Raw genomic sequence first — 19985 nt, 5'->3', positions numbered from 1 at the left:
TGGGTTTAGGAAGATTATGGGCGGGTCAATCAGTGCATTTGAAAACACTGTCGGTTGGGTTTAGGAAGATTATGGGCGGGTCAATCAGTGCTTTTGAAAACACTGTCGGTTGGGTTTAGGAAGATTATGAGCGGGTCAATCAGTGCTTTTGAAAACACTGTCGGTTGGGTTTAGGAAGATTATGGGCGGGTCAATCAGTGCTTTTGAAAACACTGTCGGTTGGGTTTAGGAAGATTATGAGCGGGTCAATCAGTGCTTTTGAAAACACTGTCGGTTGGGTTTAGGAAGATTATGGGCGGGTCAATCAGTGCTTTTGAAAACACTGTCGGTTGGGTTTAGGAAGATCATGGGTGGGTCAATCAGTGCTTTTGAAAACACTGTCAGTTGGGTCTAGGGCAGGGCTTAATTTGTGCCGGAACATGCCGAATCCGGCACCTCTGAAATCTGATCCGGCACCTCATTTTACCGAACCCCTTCCTCAACCTTCCTTCATCCCCGTCAGCTGTTCGCTTTCACTTTCTTCCGCGACTCCCCAACCCTCTTCACTTTCGGCCGCGATACCCCTCTGCCCCGCATTCCCCTCTTTCTTCACTTTCGTCCATGACAACCCCTCCCACACACTCCATTTTCGTGCGCGAAACCTCTACATCCTCGGGTAACATGCCAGGTTTGTTACACCGATCTGTTCCGGGACTTCGCAATTCACAAATTAAGCATTAGTTTAGGGAAGGGGGTGGGCAGGTCAGTTGGTTGGTCAGTCATCCTCTGGGGTATTTACGCGAGAAGGGCAGATTTGATTGTCACTTGTGAGAGAAATCTGAGATCTTAAAAAGTGTACAAAGCGATCTTTGGTGAATTTACAAAAACAAAAACTGCAAAAAAAAAAAAAAAGTACCTCCTGGGACGTATTTGGCGCTCTCCAGAAATGTATACAGGGGTACATTTTCAGAATGAGCCTAGGTTGGTATAACTGTATATTAAACAATGTACCAGAGTAAACATACAGAAGACTAAAAACCATACAGAGATTAGTTTTTTTTACAATAAGGAAAATTTGAATTACATTTAAAACAGTATACCAAATAGGTAATAAAGAGAAATGAGAGGGAAAAAATCAAAATTAATGCAGAAAATTAAACAAACCACAAATGTTAGAGGTTTTATCTGCTTTCCTATTACTAGATATTAAAATTGCATTTAAATACACTTCCGGTTCCTTATTTAAAAATCATTAAATTATTATGTGATTATAATATCTATTAAATTAAATTATTATGTGATTATATATGCAATAATTGTGTAAAAAACAATGTATACAGAATGAAACAGACAACAAACTAAATTATTATTATTAATTTTACAAGGGAAAAATGAATTACATTTAAAATAGTGTAACAAGTTGATAATAGAAAGTAAGAGTAAATATATTAAGTATTAAATGTATTAAATTGTTTTAGTGAGGTCAATGAAGAATTATAGTCCTAATTTATTTTGTGATATATTGGATAAAGTTGATTGGTCCGGGGTATGGGGATCCAAGGATGTGGAGGCAGCATGGGATTGTTTTAAGGATCTGTTCAGTAATGCTTTGAATAAAATAGCACCATATAAAAAAATAAGAGTTAAACAAAGATCAGACCCTTGGATTACAGATGAAATTTTACAACTGTTAAAGATAAGAGATGAGAGTTTTGCCAAGTTTAGGAAGGATAGTGATTGTAGCAGTTATGAGTTTTATAAATTAAAGAGAAATGAGGTTAGGAACAAAATAAGAGAAGCAAAAAGGGTTTTTTTTAAGGATAAGATCAATGAAAATAAATTTGATCCAAAAAAACTTTGGGGTGTACTGAGAAATTTAGGTTATTCAAATGCTAAAAGTAGGAAATCATCTAAAATTAACTTAAAGGTAGAAGACAAATTAATAGTTCATCCGAAGGATATTGCCGAATCTTTTAATCAGTATTTTATATTGTTAGCAAAAAAATTATGTGGTCAGCTTCCAGGGCAACCTGATATTTACAATGAAGATAGAGTGTTTTCTTTTTATAGACAACAGGACATTTTGCCGGATTCTTTTAGTCTGAGACCTGTTACAGAAAGTGAAGTTTTAAAAATTATTAGTGAGTTAAAATTAAATAAGGCTCCTGGAGTTGATAATATTCCTGCTAGATTTTTTAAAGACTCTGTTAAAGTGATTGCCCCCTTGGTGTCACATATTTTAAATTTATCTATTGAACAAGGGAAAATACCATGTGATTTTAAAAGTGCTAGAGTTATACCATTATATAAAAAAGGAAGTACGTTAGATATGATTAACTATAGACCTGTATCAATCTTAGGGGTTATGTCTAAAATTCTGGAAAAAATTGTACACGAACAGATAGTCAACTACATTACTAAAAAACATATTTTGTATGAGTTACAGTCAGGTTTTAGAGCATTGCATTCCACCGAGACATGTATATTACATATGACAGACAAAATACGGAGAGCTGTAGATGGTGGCAACTATTGTGGAATGGTGCTGCTGGACCTTCAGAAGGCTTTTGACACTGTGGACCATCAAATTTTACTATATAAATTAAAGGCAATTGGATTTGATAAAGTGTCTTTAAAGTGGGTTCAGTCATATCTGCATGATAGAAACCAGAGAGTCGATATAAAGGGTATATTATCTGCTCCCTTATCAATCAACTGTGGAGTACCTCAAGGAAGTATTTTAGGTCCATTATTTTTTCTTTTATATATTAATGATTTAAAAATAGCGTGTTCAGAGGAGCTCTATCTTTATGCTGATGATGCCGCAATTTTAGTATCTCATCATGACAAAAGGGCCCTGGAAGAAATTATGAGTTCACAGTTAAAAAGTGTTTACAACTGGTTTTTAGACAACAAACTTTCTTTACACATGGGTAAAACAGAGGCTATTTTATTTGCTTCAAGAGTGAAATTAAAAAAAGATGATAATTTGGTAGTTAAGATTAATGATTGGAAAATTCAGTCAAAAAATGTGATAAACTATTTGGGTTGCTTAATAGATAATAAATTATCAGGAGATGCTATGGCAAAAAAAGTTATTACGAAGATTTGTGGAAAAATTAGGTTTTTAGCAAGGCAATCTGATCTTTTGGATGTTCATTCTTTACAATTGTTGGCAGGAGCTTTAATTCAACCCCATTTTGATTATGCTACGTCATTTTGGTACAGTAGCTGCTCACAAAATTTGAAGGAGAAATTGCAAAAGGCACAAAATAAATTAGTACGAATAATTTTAAAAATGCATCCTAGAGCACATTTGCACAAAGAGTCTTTTAATAAATTAGGTATGTTAACTGTTAGTAATAGAGTGTGTTTTTTAAAACTGGGAATGGTACGTAAAATGTTTAATAATGTGGTTCCTAGCTATTTGATGAACTATTTTCAAATGGTGAGGCAACAGCATTCATACAGTACTAGGAGTTGGGATTTTAATATTTGTTTATTTAAATTTAGAAGTTTAGTGGGGAAAAATATGTTTTTATATACAAGTGCAATCATGTGGAACAAACTACCAAAAGCAATCAAGGAAATAAAAGATTTAAGGTTGTTCAAAAAAGCTATTAAAAGATGGTTGTTTGATGAGGATAATTAGTTTTGCATGGTGGATGAGGATTTTTTAAATTATGTTACTTGAGTGTGAATAGGTTGGCGGCTGGAGGGACATTGTGCTGGATAGGTTGGCTGTTTGTAACGCTGTGGCGACTGTTTGTTTTATTCTTCATTAGTATTATGAAGCCATACATTGTTTTAATTTAACAGAGGACCACAATGGAAATAAGCCCAGGGCTTTATTGTGTTTTTATCCTCGACAGTTTTTTTTAACAAAGTGTATGGAATACTTTTTGTACAGTTTGTCTAAAATCTGTCAAATAAAATTCAATTCAATTCAATTCAATTCAAATATTAATAAATAAATATTAGACATTTTTAAAACTGCTATTAGATGTAATAAATATTAAGTACAGTTCCGATTCTTGTTGTAAAAAACCTAAAATCGCGTATAATCCATTATGAGCTGTAATAACTCCCCTTTGACCTGTTCAGGGGCGGATGATGACAGTCGTAATCCGAAGGGGAAGGTAAACACTGAAAGCCGATCCTTTCGCGGTTTAATTGTGTCAAAATCCCCGTCACGCTGCATATATTTTCATCTCAAGTGAAAGACGAGGTTGTGAAGAACTGAAACCCGTGAAACTGAAGAGCCAGGAGGGAAAACCTCAGAGCACAACGTGTGTTTGTGATGAATGAAGACGAACACAATGTCATGTTATTCAGACGGCCATATTTCATCTCCTGACTAGACCACACACTGGATTGGGTTTCATTCACAATGCAGACACTGTAAGCGCACACCGCTAGGCTAGCTCTCTCCGCATTAGCATTCTGCATGTGTGTTTAGCATTGCGGTGTTTTGAACAACTGCTGAATGTTTGTCTTTTGTTCACAGGTGCGGAGGTAAATGAGGTATTCTTACGCCATAGACATGCAGAGACTAGAGTAAGCCGCATCCTTATATAGGTCTATATAGTGTGTTATTGATTGCATTGAAGACTCGAATATTTAATGGTTTTGGGATAACTTTTGATGAATGATTTTGATCCACTTTAAATGTTATGTGTGTAATATTTTTACTACTGTAAATAAATAATTACTGTGTGTGTATGTATATAATTTTGTGAACATTTCCATAACTAAAGTTGTATTTAACGTTAGGCAACATGATGGCACAATGGTTAGCACTGTCGCCTCACAGCAATAAGGTCCCTGGTTTGAGTCTCTGCTGGGCCAGTTGGCATTTCTGTGTGGAGTTTGCATGTTCTCCCCATATTTTCTCTGGGTGCTCTGGTCTCCCCCACAGTCCAAACACATGAGCTATAGTTGAATTGAATAAACTGGCCGTAGTGTATGAGTGTGTGTGTAAACTGTGTGTATGGATGTTTCCCAGTACTTGCTGGAAGGGCATCCGCTGTGTAAAACATTTGCTGGATAAGTTGGTGGTTCATTCTGCTGTGGCGACCCTTGATTAATAAAGTGACTAAGCCAAAAAGAAAATGGATGAATTCATTTTTCCTTCGGCTTAGTCCCTTTATTAATCAGGGGTCGCCACAGCGGAATGAACCACCAACTTATCCAGCATATGTTTTACGCAGCGGATGCCCTTCCAGCTGCAATCTAGTACTTGAATGAATGAATTGTATTTAATAACGTACATTTAAAATGTTATTCATTCATTCATTTTCTTTTAGGCTTAGTCCCTTTATTAATCTGGGGTCGCCACAGCAGAATGAACCGCCAACTTATGTTTTACACTGCAGATGCCCTTTTATCCGCAACCCAGTACTGGGAAACCCAGAAGCACTCAAAGGAAACCCATGCCAATAGGGGGGAGAACATGCAAATTCCACACAGAAATGCCAACTGATCCAGCTAGGGCTCGAACCAGTGACCTTCTTGCTGTGAGTACTAACCACTGAGCCACCATGCCGCCTGTGTGAAATTTTTGAAAACTTTAATTGCATTTAATTATGTACTATTATTATGATCATTCATTTTCTATCGGCTAAGGTGCCTTACTTATCAGGGGTCGCCACAGTGGAATGAACCGCCTTTGATAATACAATATATTTAATACAAATACAATATACTTTCTATAAGTCTAAAAATATTGTAGTCATTTTTTTATTATTGCAACTAGTAATAATATAACATTTTATTTAGTCTTTTAAGAATTTAATAATAATAATAATGCTATTATTATTTTTAATATTATTATTATAGATTTGATATATGGTGATATATTTTAGTGTATTTGAAATTAAATATACATTGGCATTATTATCATCATCTTATTTGATTATCTGATTTAGAAAATAATATTTAAGTAAGTTTTTGCATTCATTTATATAAAAATTGGTGACGCAGTGGTGCAGTAGGTAGTGTTGTCGCCTCACAGCAAAAAGGTTGCTGGTTCGAGCCTCGGCTGGGTCAGTTATTGTTTCTGTGTGGAGTTTGCATGTTCTCCCTGCGTACGCGTGAAAGACATTCGGTACTGGTCAATTGGATAAGCTAAATTGTCTTAAATTGTATGAGTGTGTGTGAATGAGTGTTTATGGATGTTTCCCAGTAATGGGTTGCAGCTGGAAGGGCATCCGCTGCGTAAAACATGTGCTTTATAAGTCGGTGGTTCATTTTGCTGTGGCAACCCCCGATTAATAAAGGGACTAAGCCTTAAATTATTATAATAATTCAATCATTTTCTTTCAGCTTAGTTTCTTATTTATCAGGTGTCGCGACAGTGGAATGAACCGACTATGATAATACAATATATTTAAAACAAATACAATATATTTTCTATAAATAAAAAAATATTGTCAGTCATTTTTTATTAATGTTGAAACTAGTAATAATATAAATAATATTATTATTTTATTTTAATTTAGTCTTTTAAAAGTTTAAAAATACTAATAATTTTTTTTATAATTTTTTAATAGTATAGAATTGATATATATTGGTATATTTTAATGTATTTGCTTTAATTATTATCATTCTCTTCACTGATAATAAACAATAAGTACAATAATAAGTATTTCAAATACAGTATTTATGTAACTTTACATAAATTTATATGCATATTTATAAAAATAATTAGTTTACAAAACTTGTCATTTTCTTGAAATATATATATATATATATATATATATATATATATATATATATTTATATATATATAATGTATGTATTTAGATTTTTAAAAATATATAAAATTATTAGTATTTTATTGATAATAATAATAATCATCATCATCTGTCTTTTTGTAATGAATACAGTACCGTTTTCAAATAAAATTTATTTCCCATATTATGATTTTATTTTAATTAACAGATTTAAATTAATTTATTTTTGTTATTTGTCTTTTGGATATAAATTTCAAAGCTTAAAAAAATTCCTTAGTTTCAATTATTAATTTATTTTTAAATTATTATTTCCTACATTTGTTCAGTTTATTTATTGTCGTTTTAATTACTTTTTTCATTTGTTTATTTAGTCATTCAAATTGAATTAAAATTAAAATTGTATTTGTCACATATTTAAAATGACGTAGTCAAATGCTTAGTAACAACAAAATAAAATAATAACATTCATACATTTTCTTGTCGGCTTACTCCCTTTATTAATCTGTGGTCGCCACAGTGGAATGAACGACCAACTTATCCAGCAAGTTTTTTTTTTACACAGCAGATACCTTCCTGCCGCAACCCATCTCTGGGAAACATCCACACAAACACACTCATACACTATGGACAATTTATCCTACCCAATTCACCTGTACCGCATGTCTTTGAACTGTGGGGGAAACCGGAGCACCCGGAGGAAACCCACGCAAAGGCAGGGAGAACATGCAAACTCCTCACAGAAGCGCCATCTGAGCCGAGGTTTAAACCAGCGACCTTCTTGCTGTGAGGCGACAGCACTACCTACTGCGCCACTACGTTGCCAAAATAATAACCGTAATATCTAAATTATGGAGAAACAGAAGTTATGCAAAAGTAAATAAAGGTAAATATAAAATATTTAAAGACTTTCGATATAGAGTATTTGGCTGTAGAAAATTCATTCATTCATACATGCATTCATTCATTCTTACACATGCATTCATTCATTTATTCATACATGCATTCATTCATTCATACACACATGCAATTATTCATTTATTCTTTTATTCATACATGCTTTCATTTATACACACATGCATTTATTTATTCTTTTATTCATGCATGCTTTCATTCATTCATACACACATGCATTTATATATTCTTTTATTCATGCATGCATTCATTCATTCATACACACATGCATTTATTTATTCTTTTATTCATGCATGCTTTCATTCATTCATACACACATGCATTTATATATTCTTTTATTCATGCATGCTTTCATTCATTCATACACACATGCATTTATATATCCTTTTATTCATGCATGCTTTCATTCATTCATACACACATGCATTTATATATTCTTTTATTCATGCATGCATTCATTCATTCATACACACATGCATTTGTTTATTCTTTTATTCATGCATGCTTTCATTCATTCATACACACATGCATTCATTCATTTATTCTTTTATTCATACATGCTTTCATTCATTCATACACACATGCATTCATTCATACATTTGTTCATACATGCTTTCATTCATTAATTCACTCACTCACTCACTCACTCACTCACTCACTCACTCTCACAGTATTATCTGTTGTCCTCTAGCAGGAATGCAGCAGGATGCAGTTATCAGTGAAGGCCTGATGGATTAGCTCAGAGTCTTGAAGATTGTGTCTGATGAAGAACAGGAGCAGAAGAAGCTCTTTAGTCTGAGCAGTGTGAACAAACTCCTCTGATAGTTGCTGATTCTTCGGGTTTTTGTCCTGTTTCTAGTCCAAATATCTACAAATTCTTAAATCAAGAAGCATTTTCTAGACAAGCAAAACAGTTTTCTTTTGTTTTCATAAATATTTGTCAAAATGAAGTGTTTTTTTTTTTCTTTAAACAATTAAGCAGAATTAAGTAAATTATTTCTAAGCTAAACTAGATTATCCTGCTTACCCTCTTGGCAGATTAATTTTCTTGAAATAAGGAAAAACCCACTCATTTTTGACATATTGTTTCTAAAAACAAGATAAAAACTCAAGTAAGAAACACATTCTTATTGCAGGGCAGAACATAAATACAGCAACACAAAACATGCAAAACACTAAATCTGATTACAACACTGTGTTTGACGGACCTTCCTATTACTTTAGTTTGTTTATAATTGATACCAAGGATATCTTCATTTAAAACATTTACCATAAATTTTCAAGTTATTTATGCAATGTGCTGTATTATATAATACAACAAATATATATATATATATATGTACTGGATTTTTGTCCTATTAAATTGTAATATTTATTGTATATCTGCAGCATTGTGTGGATGCTCATAACAAGTTAACAATAAAGTTTAGCACTACTATAAATATCTAAAAATAAATGAGGAAATATTTTCTAGGCAGGTAAAAACTATTGTTTTGTTTTTGGAAATAAAATTTCAAAATGAAGGTTTCTATGTAGTATCTGTTTGTACCAAAACAAGATTACTTCCACTGGCAGGTTATGATTATTTTACTTGAAAAGAGCAATAAGAAAAAAACAAAAACTCAATTTTGACTATTTCTGAAAAATAACTGTTTAAAATGTTTCTTCATTTAATATATATATATATATATATATATATATATATATATATATATATATATATATATATATATATATATAAATATATATATATATATATATATATATATATATATATATATAATACAATTAAATAATGAAACAATCTGATCACTTCACAATTAAATATTTATTTATTTATTTATTTTTCTATTCATTAATTTTTTTATTTCGTATTTTATTTATTTGTTTTTATTTATTTAATTATTTTTATTTGTTTATTCATTCATTTTCTTTTTGGCTTATTCCCTTTGTTAATCCGGGGTCGCCACAGCGATATGAACCGCCAACTTATCCAGCAGGTTTTTACGCCCTTCCAACCGCAACCCATCTCTGGGAAACATCCACAAACACTCATTCATACTTATACACTACGGACAATTTACCTGTACCGCATGTCTTTGGACTGTGGGGGAAATCGGAGCACCCGGAGGAAACCCACGCGAACACAGAGAGAACATGCAAACTCCACACAGAAACGCCAACTGAGCCGAGGCTCGAACCAGCGACCTTCTTGCTGTGAGGTGACAGCACTACCTACTGCGCCACTGCGTCATCCTTTGTTTATTTATTTTTATTTATTTAATATATTTTTTATTTATTTACCCATTTATTATTTAATTTATTTTTTTATTAACATTTATTTATCCATGTATTTATTTAAAATAAATTGTTATTTATTTATTTTTATTTACCCATTTATTAATTTTATTTGTTTATATTAATTTATTTGTATTTATCTATTCACTTATTTATTTATTCATTTATTTATTCATTCATTTATTTATTTATTATTTAATTTATTTATTTGTTTGTTTATTTATTTTTATTTGTTAATTTTATTTATTTGTCCATTTATTTATTTATTTATTATTTTTATGTATTTACTTATTTTTATTTATTTATTTTTGTTTATTATTTTATTTATTTTAATTTGTTTGTTTATTTTATTTGTTTATTTTTTATTTATTTATCCATTTATTTATGTATTATTTTGTTTATTTATTTATTTTTATTAATTAATTAATTAGTTTATTTTATTAGTTTATTTTTATTTATTTATATATTAATTTATTTAATATAAATTTTTATGTTATTTTTATTTATTTACCAATTTATTTATTTATTTTATTTATTTTTTTATTTATATTTTTTTAGTTATCCATTCTTATTATTCTTATTTATCCATTTATTTATTGATTCATTTATTTATTTTATTTATTCGTTCATTCATTCATTTATTTATTTATTTAATGATTCATTTGTTTGCCCCACTCGTTTTATTCATTAAAATCAGTAGAGATAAAAAAATCATCTTGCAATAAATCAGATCAGTGTGTTTTCTTGTCAATTTGATGCCTTTATAAACAGAAATCAGTAAAACTGAGACTTGCAGTGTTTTGTCTGTAGCGGTATATAAATATTTTGTCATAATTAAATAAAAAAAAAAAACAGATCACCCTCATAAAATAAAATAAAAAAGCAAATAAAAAAGTCATTTTTAGCATTTTCCCCTACTCATTTTAATTATTAAATCATTGCAGATCCCAAAATCTTCATGCAATAAATCAGAGCTGTGTCTGCCAGGCAACCTGATGCCTATAAACATCAAAGAGCTGATTTGCATGTGAATGACACCACCCCCTGCTGCTGATCAATCAACTCCTTTATCTCCACCAATCAGCTTGCAGATGTGGATTTCTGGCCATGTGAAGCTGATCAGCTGGCATTTATAAGCCTGTGTGTGTTCTTTGCTCTGTTTTTATAATCTAATAATGTTCTTGGTCCTCCTCAGAGCCTGTCTTCTGACCCTCAGTCTCTGTTCTCCTGCAGAAGATGATGGTCTTGTGCAAGAAAAGCTGTTTTTGAGCTCTATGGGACTCTGGAGTCGACCCAAACCATCGCATCATGCCGCAGTGCCATCACAGATGTGGAAAATCTTTAAACAGGCCAGCAAACAGACCGTTAATGACCCATGTGTGGTGTCTGAATATGGGGTACGAGGAAACATCGTGAGGTTTATGCAGGATCAAGGTGAGGATCTTACGGACCACACTTAAAAAGTGACTATTTATAATTTATTTATTTATAATAAAATGTTTACATTTTATATATATATATATATATATATATATATATATATATATATATATATATATATATATATATATATATATATATATATATATATAATTATTTATTTATTTTATTTGGAAAATGCATTTTTATAAAGAGTCATTGGGGATATATATGAAGCCATCACATGTTGAGCAAGTCCATGTATTAAGAAAGGACAATTTATAGAATTTCTTTTTTCACCATCAACACTCAATTGTTTAAATTTAAAACATTTACGTGCACAAGGAATGTTTAAATTTATGTGCACAAGGTTACCATAGAAATGCAAGTTGCATGCCTTTTATTGGTGTCACGATTCAAGTTGATTCACAGTTACACACGCGTGTATTGGATGAAACATCCTTTTATTCTTATTATTATTCATTTTGCTGTAAAAAATATACAATAAAAAGATAATTTTAAATGTGTTTTCAATAGGAAGCAGATTTTTGTTGTGACAGTTTTCATTTTTTATTGAAGGGAGACTGTTGGAGAGCCACATATTTTTTATTCTGAGAGCCACATGTGGCTCCTGAGCCATAGGTTCTCTACTCCTGCTCTAGTTCATAGGTCTCAAACTGAATTCGTGGAGGGCCACAGCTCTGCACAGTTTTGCTCCAACTAGAGCTGGGCGATTTGGCCAAAAAAAATTATCAAGATTATTTTCATATCAGTCGATATCGATAATTATCACGATCTTTCAATTTTATGGTATTTTCAGCATGCAAATCTCTGTGCAGCTGATTTAACACATGTTGTGAAGTGTTTTAGCTCTCTGACAATATAAATAAGTAAAATAACAATCTTACTTCAGTATTTACCGTTCAAGTTTTCAACAAACAAAGACATTACCCTACAAGTTATTGGATATTACCATAAGAAAAAATAAAGTTTGGAACAAGTAAAAGGTGAGTTAATGGTCACAGAATTTTTCAGTTTTGGATGAACTCGTCTTTTAATGGAGAGTATGGTGAATTTAGGGTGAAATATCCTTTACTATATTTTTAGGGATGCTAAGGATTACTTGATAACCTATTGATTGTCATAACGCTTTAATCAATGACTGATTAAGCATGGACATTTAAAGGTTTAGTTTGCGCTGTGAGATGCGTCCACACATTAAATCAAGCGTGTGCAGTTTACTTATTTAGGCAGTCACCCTCTTGACACCGCATATTGCGGAACGCATAAAACCCTGTTATGCGCAGATCTCCGTTACATCTTGACCAAACTTGTCTGACAGACTGGCACGAATGGGCCAATGCAGACTCATTTTGTAAATTGTGCATCACGGCGAGACATGCGGGGAACATCTCCATTCATATGGCAAGCTTCTGAGCTTGCATCCTTCTGACTGAGTTTATTCTTCCAAGGTAATCTAAGAAAATTATAAGTTCTGCAAATAGCCTGTAAAGGCTGCCCAGTTCATGCTGCTCTAACCGCGCTTTGTTCATGAATTAAAATGTAACCCTACAAATAGTTTAATGAATTGATTTGGTGCAAAAGCAGATCATGTAGCAGTTGCTTCTCCTCAGATGTTATCCGTTCTTCTTGTTTATTCTGTAGGTAAATGACCAACCAATATATACATCAATTAAATTACACATTATACAAAACGAATTTCGTTGCAAAAAGATACATTTTCAAAAATATTTCAATAATATATATATATATATATATATATATATATATATATATATATATATATATATATATATATATATATATATATATATATATATATAGTTCGTGTTCATCTTAAACAACTGCAGGTGGATGATGCTTCGCTCCGTGGAAAATAAGGATTTAATTAATGATCCACTGTTGTTGTAAACGTCTGTCATATATTTGCTGCATTTGTCATAAAGATTGTCTTGAGCATCTGATTTCTCCTCAGTGATTGTCCTTTAAAAATATAAATGTTATTTTACCGTCAATGAGGATATTGTGGTTTTGTAGATTATTCTAAACCAATATCTTAATATTAAGTGAAGTTTATTCATAAACTAATTTTGAGAGGATCACTTGCTTATGATTGACACGGCTGGCCCCAGACTCGACTGATCTTGACGGCTGCTTCGCGCTCCAGTCCGTGTATCGGTGTTTGCACTGGGTGAAGAGCGGTAAGCTGAGTGCAAACCAAACGCAAATACATGGAGACTGAAGCGCGAAGCCGTGAAGATCAGTCGAGTCATCCACGCTCAGCAGCGCTTCCATGTTAGCGGAAAATAGGCGGGTTTAAACCTTCAGTACCAGGACAACACTATTACAGACACCACAAGGGTGTGCTGCAGAGGATTGCAGTGTTTATCACTCACCGGGTTACATAGGCTGAAGCAGGAAAGCGTCCTCACGGTGTTTAACTGGTGCCATGAGCTGAAGCCCAGGAGGACACTGAAGCGCATCACTGAGATTGTGATGTTGTTTGATGCTAAATTGCTTTTAATTGTTAAAATAAACTTACTGAATAATATTAAAGTGATGGTTACACCATTTCTGCATTTTAAAATCTCGGCAACAGCTGGAGGTTTATAGTACACGGCATGTTACTGCAATGTTTACAGTGCTGGACCTATACTTCCGGGTTTCTTCCCACCGCAGCCTCGCTTTGGTTCTTTAAAATGGCGGCAGCGTGAAATAAGCGTATTAACTAAGACCAGGGGCCTCATGTATCAACGCTGCGTACGCACAAAAACTTTGTATGCCAGGTTTCACGCTCAGAATCACTTACGTTTGGATTTACTAACAATGAACTGAACGTGGGAATGTGTGCAGCTCCACGGCAGCTTCATGGCTGGCGTACGCACATTTTTTGTGCGTGTCTGTTTTATTTCCATTGGCGACTCCTAGAGGCAGTTGTGTTAAATTCCTCTCTACAAAGTGTCTGAGCCTTGCAATGGCAGCTGTATGAGACGGGTTCATCTAGCAGGTATATAAGGTTTCCATACCATACAGTTCACCAGCTAAACATTAAAGCTTAAATAAAGTTTTCCCAATGTAATCTGAGCTATCTACTGCACGCACATTGCTATAAAGACACTATCTGAAGATGAATTTGCATACGTGAATCAGAAACATTTCCATTCAATAAATGTGCAAATAAAATATGATGCACAAACTTATTGATGATTCCTACTTATCTTTCTCGTGATAAATAGTTGGCAAAATCTGATATGTAGCGGGGAAAAAAAAGGAGTTCATCAGACGCTGGATTCAAGCCGAGTTCATGCTCGAACGTGTCAATTCATGATCACATGCGTCTTACGAGCGCACCACTGAGACTGTTTAGGGTACTGCAACACTTTACAGATATAAACCACTCTATATCTTTTTTTTAATGCACTCAGTGCGATGTTCAGACCCAACTGTGTTGACCGCATCAGCTAAACTCTCCCCACTCTATTTTTTTTCTTTTGTTGTTAATTCCGGAGAACAAACTTGCAAATAACACAGCTTTTCTCCGGTCTACCTCCGAAAGCAGCACCTCCATTTCACATTCTGTTCAAAGTTTCTCTTTTTGCTTGCTTTTGACATTGCTTTTTCGTTGGGTTTTTCCATTAGCATAGTCATTAGTATATTCATACGGGGGAGGAGGCAGGGAGGGGTTTTGTGCTCGTGCATGTTGCGCTCAGTTTCACGTTCATTCGGATGTACAAAAGAATATGCGTGAGATTCGGCGTACGCAGTTTCATACATCTGAATTTTTTTCTGCGTACGCACATTAACAGCTTTGTGCGTACGCAATGTTTTAGTAAGATTTCCACGGAAGTCTTCGTACATGAGGCCCCTGGACACCACGTGATAATTACAGGCAGGCGTGTTTGATATGGGTTGCAACTGAAATCTGCAGGAAGGTGGCTCTCCAGGAACAGGGTTGGCCACCCCTGCTCTAGTGTGACCGCTGCATAACTTGTCGCATGAGCTTGCGTGTCTGGTCTGTTGCATTCGCATGCGTATGAATAGAAGTCTATGGGGTGAAGTTCATGCTGAGCGTGGCTTTAATTAAAGGTGTAATACGTGTCACCTATACGCACAATTGTTGAACCAAGTTAAAAGGTGAGTACATATAACTGTTCCCTGCTGAAAAATCCAGCTTAAACCAGCCTAGGGTGGTTGGCTGGTTTTAGCTGGTCAACCAGGCTGGTTTAAGAGGGGTTTTGTCCTCTTCCAGGCTGGTTTCCAGCCAGGTCTTAGCTGGTCAGGCTGGAAAATGACCAGCTAAATCCAGCTAAAACCAACTTGACCAGCCTAGCCAGGCTGGGAACCCAGCCAAAACCAGCTATGTCCAGCTTAAAACAGGTTGGTCAAGCTGGTTTTACCTGGATGTAGCTGGTTATTTTCCAGCCTGACCAGCTAAGACCAGGCTGGAAATGGCTGGAAACTAGCCTGGAAGTGGCCAAAACCCCTCTAAAACCAGCCAACCAGCCTAGGCTGATTTAAGCTGGATTTTTTTAGCAGGGTTACCTTTACATTTCTATTTAAACTATTGGTTTAAATGAACACTTTCTACAAATAAACCTGTTGCATTATTAAACGTTTTGTTATGTGTTTCTCTCAAACAGGTAGTCTGATATCAGCGCCGGCCGTCCACAGCTTTAACTGTGTGCGAAAGCATCTGTTTTTCAACATGTCTGTGCTGGAGGAGGTTGAGCAACTCTCGTTGGCGCAGCTGGAAATGAAGTTCAAACAGGATCTGCTTCTCCTGGGCCCGCATGTGTTCAGCGTCGACCTGTACAGAGTGTTAAAAACCACACTGAAGGGAGTAACGCATGAATCCAGCCGAAAACTCCTCCAATCTCAAACGCTCAGTCCTGGAGCTCACGCTTCAGTGCTGGTCAACCTGACCAATCTGGCCCAATCCTGGAGGAAACCGGAGAAAAACTTTGGCATGCAGTTAGAATTGCAGGTCATGCATTTAAACAACATGCTTCATGATCACGCGTATGTTCAAATCCCAGATATACATGCCACTCTAGTAGTAGTTTCATTAAACCCACTTCAGTGCAGGTCCAGAAGGAAGAGAAGTGCTTCATATTACCTCCCCGTTACTCCCAGTAACGTCTGCAAACCCAGAAGGCTCTATATTGATTTCAAAGATGTAGGCTGGCAGGATTGGATCATTGCACCTCAGGGATATTTAGCTAATTATTGTCATGGAGAGTGTCCTTTTCCTCTGAGCGAGAGTTTGAATGGGACTAACCATGCTATCCTGCAGACGCTGGTCCATTCGTTTGATCCTAAAGGAACACCTCAGCCCTGTTGCGTTCCCATCAAACTGTCCCCCATCTCCATGCTCTACTATGACAATAATGATAATGTGGTGCTCAGACATTATGAAGACATGGTGGTGGATGAGTGTGGATGCAGATGAACATGACTTAATTTTTAAATGCACAATTTGTTTATTACAATTTTTCTTTTTTTAGGTGTGGATTAATGCAAAATTAGGCTTCTTTTTAGATGCAGAGAATGTGCATGTAGATGCTGTTAAAGTAACTTTTTATAATTCATTGTAATGTAATAATAAAAACTTTTACTATGGGATTCCTTTTTTTTCATTTACAAAGTATATACATAAAACTGATGCATGTTTGAAGGTTTTATGAAGACAAATGAAGGTCACTTTATTTTGACGGTCCGTTTGTTAAACTTGGTTACATTGTAACACTCGTCTTTAAATCAACGGGATACACAAGAAAAAAATAAAAGATCTGGTTCAATTCTCTAGTTTCTGTATTCAAATTTTATCATGGATTGAGAGATAGTTTATGTAATAGAACCACAAATGTCTCAGAACAAGTCCTAACAATGAAACAAAAACACAAACAACATTTATACAATAATATAATACAAAAATGGTGAGTGAGGGTAAGTGTGTATGTATTTATATGTGCAAAGTCCAAAGTCCGTAGATGAGAGTATATGCAAAATGAATTGTTCTCACCCGAAAAATTTGAGTCCAGATAATTGTACCATCTTAAGTTGCAAGTGTCCTCTTAGGTAGGGATGGCTGACGTGAAACTGATGTTTCGACACAGTGTCGAGATCCCGAAGCGCAAGTGTTTCGAAACACTGCACCGAAGCATGATCCGAAGCACCCAAGTCACGTGACTAAAGTGTTTCGAAACACCTAGTCACGTGACTAAAGCGATTCAAAGCATCGATCAGCTTAGAAACGTTTCGAGACCTGGCGAATCCTCATTTGACTGCCAAGGTCATCAAACAATCTCTGTGTCATAAGGCTTAGAGGACTGTGTGTTTGCTTATTGATCTTATGCTTTGCATGATGTTTTGGGTTCGAATCCCGACTTGTACAAATACTCTGAAATCATGGTTTTATGTATTTTAATCATGTTTCTGTTTTGTGTAGCCTAAATAGGATACAGCTGCAGTTACGCCATCAATTTAGCATCATTTTGTAACACTGTAAAACAATAATAAATATTTTTACAGTATGGATGGCTTTAGGTAGACATTAATAAAATACAATAAATGGGAAATTTAATGAATAATATAAATAATTCTTGATAACTTCAGGCCACCGTTTTTGATCTAGCAACAACCCTGTTTTAAGACAAAAACAAGACATATTTATTCACAAATTGTTCATTCGGATATCAGACCAATGTTGAAACAAAACGATACAAGAGCAAAGCAGTACCAATTGATTTTAAAGCATTTCAAAACAACTGTCATAGTCTGGCTTCGAAATCTATGAACCCCGCATGGAAGTCTGACACCTTAACCACTATACTATGTTACTTTAAGGATTCAGTATACAAAGTGTGACTTAATCCCTCAATTTGTTCAACTGTTCATTGCTGAAGCTGTTTTAGTGCAATACATAAAAAATGACCACTAGATGTCACTGTAGAGTGGGGTTTCGAAACGTTTCGAAGCTTCGACACATTTGCTTCGACTGTTTCAGTGTTTCACGAAGCCTCGCTTTGGCCACCACTACTCTTAGGATAGTCTTTACTTCAGACTTGAATGACTAACAAGTCTAAAAAGGCAAAAAATCCACACAAATGATTGTCCTTCGCACACGAAAACAAGAAAAAAGGTAGACCTTGGCAAACTCTTACTCCATGTGCTCCTCTGACTAGGGATGGCTGACGTGAAACTGGTGTTTTGACACAGTGTCGAGATCCCGAAGCGCAAGTGTTTCGAAACACTGCACCGAAGCATGATCCGAAGCACTCAAGTCACGTGACTAAAGTGTTTCGAAACACCTAGTCACGTGACTAAAGCGATTCAAAGCATCGATAAGCTTAGAAACGTTTCGAGACCTTGCGAATCGTCATTTGACTGCCAACGTCTTCGATCAGTCTCTGTCTCATATGGCTTAGAGGACTGTGTATTTGCTAAATTATTATGTGCTTTGCATGATGTTTTGGGTTCGAATCCCAACTTGTACAAATACTCTGAAATCATGGTTTTATGTATTTTAATCATGTTTCTGTTTTGTGTAGCCTAAATAGGATACAGCTACAGTTATGCCATCAATTTAGCATCATTTTTGTAACACTGTAAAATGATGGTTGGGTTTAGGGTTAGGGTAGACATTAATAAAATACAATAAATGGGAAATTTAATGAATAATATAAATAATTCTTGATAACTTCAGGCCACCGTTTTTGATCTAGCAACAACCCTGTTTTAAGACAAAAACAAGACATATTTATTCACAAATTGTTTATTCGGATATCAGACCAATGTTGAAACAAAACGATACAAGAGCAAAGCAGTACCAATTGATTTTAAAGCATTTCAAAACAACTGCGACAGACTGGCCTTGAAACCTACTAACCCTGCATGGAAGTCGGACACCTTATCCACTGTACTATGTTACTTGAGGACTTTGTGTACAAAGTTGGGTTTAATGCCTCAATTTGTTCAATCGTTCTTTGCTGAAGCTGTTTCAGTGCAATACATTAAAAAATGACCACTAGATGTCACTGTAGAGTGAGGTTTCGAAACGTTTCGAAGCTTCGACACATTTGCTTCGACTGTTTCACGAAGCCTCACTCACTTTGAGTATGTTATGTGAATGTGTATATATAGTAAAAGATCAACAGAACAGGAAATAGAACACCGATACATTCACCTCACCTCATCCCTTCAAAATAAAGAATCTAAAATAAAAGTCCATTACTCATTTGTATATTCGGAGCTTTAAGAACCGTGAGTATGCTTTACTGCCAGGCCTATTCACACATTTAATGAACATAACAGAAAGCATACCTCAATTATGTGGCAGCGCTACAACATTGCATCTAAGTGAAGTTTCACAAACTAGTTTGAGAGGAGCACATGATGGGAGTGACTACAGTTGATCATTAATCACTAACTAGCCAATCGGATCATTGCAAATTTAATATAAATATCCAGTTAAAGCTGCGGTCACACTGGGGTTTTCCTCACATAGACTTCCATTCATGCACACGCGAATGCGTCAGACCGGAAACGCAGAGTCATGCGTTACGTTTTGTAGGTTGCTGCGGTGCAAAGTTCAAGCTTAATGAACTCTGACCTGCAAAATCG

At 34.7% G+C, this 19985-nt stretch overlaps 1 protein-coding gene across 31 annotated transcripts; it reads left to right on the top strand.

The window, feature by feature from the left end:
* Positions 1-4097: 4097 nt before the first annotated feature.
* On the top strand, positions 4098-16985 carry gdf3 (growth differentiation factor 3). Of its 31 annotated transcripts, none has more exons than XM_087288524.1 (7): positions 4098-4380; positions 4487-4536; positions 5355-5495; positions 8320-8427; positions 10868-11063; positions 11157-11357; positions 16004-16985. In XM_087288524.1, exons 6-7 carry the CDS (start codon positions 11198-11200, stop codon positions 16810-16812), a joined length of 969 nt encoding a protein of 322 aa, XP_087144650.1. In that variant the 5' UTR covers positions 4098-4380; positions 4487-4536; positions 5355-5495; positions 8320-8427; positions 10868-11063; positions 11157-11197; the 3' UTR covers positions 16813-16985. The 31 variants fall into 31 exon arrangements, with proteins under 31 accessions (XP_087144650.1, XP_087144646.1, XP_087144647.1 ...); XM_087288520.1 differs by having other exon boundaries at positions 8320-8465; XM_087288521.1 differs by having other exon boundaries at positions 8317-8465.
* Positions 16986-19985: the final 3000 nt, after the last annotated feature.

Source organism: Danio rerio, chromosome 17 (genome assembly GCF_052040795.2).
Source record: "Danio rerio strain M-AB ecotype USA chromosome 17, GRCz13ab, whole genome shotgun sequence".
NCBI lineage: Eukaryota > Metazoa > Chordata > Actinopteri > Cypriniformes > Danionidae > Danio > Danio rerio.
The sequence above is the reverse complement of the archived record's forward strand: the minus strand, read 5'-3'. Positions and strand labels throughout refer to the sequence as shown.